Source organism: Cystoisospora suis (genome assembly GCF_002600585.1).
Source record: "Cystoisospora suis strain Wien I chromosome Unknown contig_4191, whole genome shotgun sequence".
Classification (NCBI taxonomy): Eukaryota; Apicomplexa; class Conoidasida; order Eucoccidiorida; family Sarcocystidae; genus Cystoisospora; species Cystoisospora suis.
Window position 1 is genome coordinate 5,058 of NW_027156983.1, and position 1,952 is coordinate 7,009.

At 52.9% G+C, this 1,952-nt stretch overlaps 1 protein-coding gene across 1 annotated transcript; it reads right to left on the reverse strand.

Moving 5' to 3' along the window:
• On the reverse strand, positions 1–1,952 carry CSUI_007783 (uncharacterized protein). Its single transcript, XM_068067927.1, has one exon. The coding sequence runs from the start codon at positions 806–808 to the stop codon at positions 518–520; it is 291 nt and encodes a 96-aa protein (XP_067920094.1). The 5' UTR covers positions 809–1,952; the 3' UTR covers positions 1–517.

Here is a 1,952-nt window from a genome sequence, read left to right on the forward strand (position 1 = left end):
CCGCTGGCTACTGGGTTCGAGAAGACTTCATCTTCCTTGACTGTCACTGTTCGCTGCTTCAGTGAGTGGCAAGGAACCAGACAAAAGAAAAGTCACAGTAACACGTCCTGAGGCAGCACTGGTAAGCCGTGCCATGCGGACAACGCGAGCAGACGAAGATACTGTGGTGTGATGGCATGGAAAAAGATTAATCCGCTTCTTCGGAAACGGCATTTCCTGTTTCCGTGGAAAAAGAAACTTCCATCACTTGAACTTTTCAATCGGAATCCTCTTCCAGAGCTCTTTTCCGAACGCTGAGGCTGGGTCATTCTTTGTGGTGGTATCTACAGATCTCACCACAAAGACAGTCGATACACAGGTACGCCTGTACACGTTCCTCTCGTCTTCGTCTCCTTTTTGTAAGGAAGTACTCTCGAAGGGACAGATTTCAACACCTACACGACAGGACACGAGTATGCCCCTATACATATGTGCACACGAGTTTTACTGCACATCAGCATCCTCACCATCATCTCCCCTACTTCACCCGAAAATTGTTGCGGACAGAAGAAACATCCCTAGTCGCACCGGTCTTAGTCCACTCTGCTGTAGACGCTGACGTTCCCCGGAGAAGCGAGAATGGGAATACAATCGTCTGTTTGTCTTTCGCGGGCATTGGTGTTACGGTGTGCTCTAGCCCGCGCGCCGACCGCTGACGGTTGTGCGTGCCTTTGCTCTTCGTATTAGAAATTCCATTTGAAGCAGAGACAGTCCCACCAAAGCACTTCCGAAATGCCCTGAAGTCCTCGGCTCCAAAGAGATTGAACATTTTCAAGCTCACTCGGTCTCAGCCGCCTCTCGCTTCGACTTAGTACAAGGGGGTAGACTCGGCTGACTCCCCGGTGCCAAGTGTGATGGTAGGTCCTCTGTACACGAACCGACACTGAGCTAACACTAAGTCACGCGGAGAGAGAAATTTTACAGAGTTTTCTTCCAACAATACTCGACTCTGATCTGTTCCGACAACGGCTGCCTGCGACGGCATCGACGGATTATCCCCCCCAGACGTTCCAGGCTTTCGTGCTATTATCTCGATGAATATTGGAATATACTTTCGAAGTCTCCGGCATTAAGCTGTTCTGGCCATCTTGCTCTTCTCGGCTGCTCCCCTCACCCCCCCGCTCTCCACCTACTCAGGTTGGCCATCCGCCGGCTATCGGTAGCGACGTTCCAGAAAAGGCTTTTCCGGTTGATGTTGGTGCCAAGCGGCCCCTGACCGGGAGGGATCTCATCAATCTACATATGCTGTCATATCGCAGCCGAGGGTACTACACAGGTCCGTCACTGGCACACATTCTTGCAGCGCGCGGTGCGCTTTCTGCCAGCCATTCGGTGCAGAGGCGTCTTTCAGAAAAAAGAGTCGCAGAGCCGGAGCTTGCGTCCAGGACACTGAATCCCTCGAGTCAGGCCCTGGAGCCCGTTACTTCGATGCAGTGTATCTCCAGCTGTCCTGTCAGAGTACTGAGGACACGTCTGTCAGTGTTCGCCAAAACGCACCTCCAGGGAATTTTCCCGCTTTTTCAACACCTCGGCATTGTAAGTTGGACTGCTTGGCCGTTCCCTTTTCCCCAGATGTACTCCTGAACTTCGTAACAGAGCTACTTGCTATGCAGGCACACACGGTCAGCCACGGAGGGAGCAGTTCCTTCACCTTCACGTAGACACGCTGGAGTGGGAGACATGAGCCGAGATGGAGAATCTGCACAGCTTCACGGACTGAAAGTACCTCCCGGCAAGGCAAGAATCGAAATCAGCTCCTTCTGCGGGACTGGACAGTGGTTTGCGCGCGTGCTGCGGTCACGGCCCTCCAAGGCGATGAGCCGTGCTCTGCCACCGCAGAGCGTCCACCGGTTGTCCACAAACAACAGCATGACAACAAAAAATGCCCAGGGACTGACATTCGTGAAAGTTCA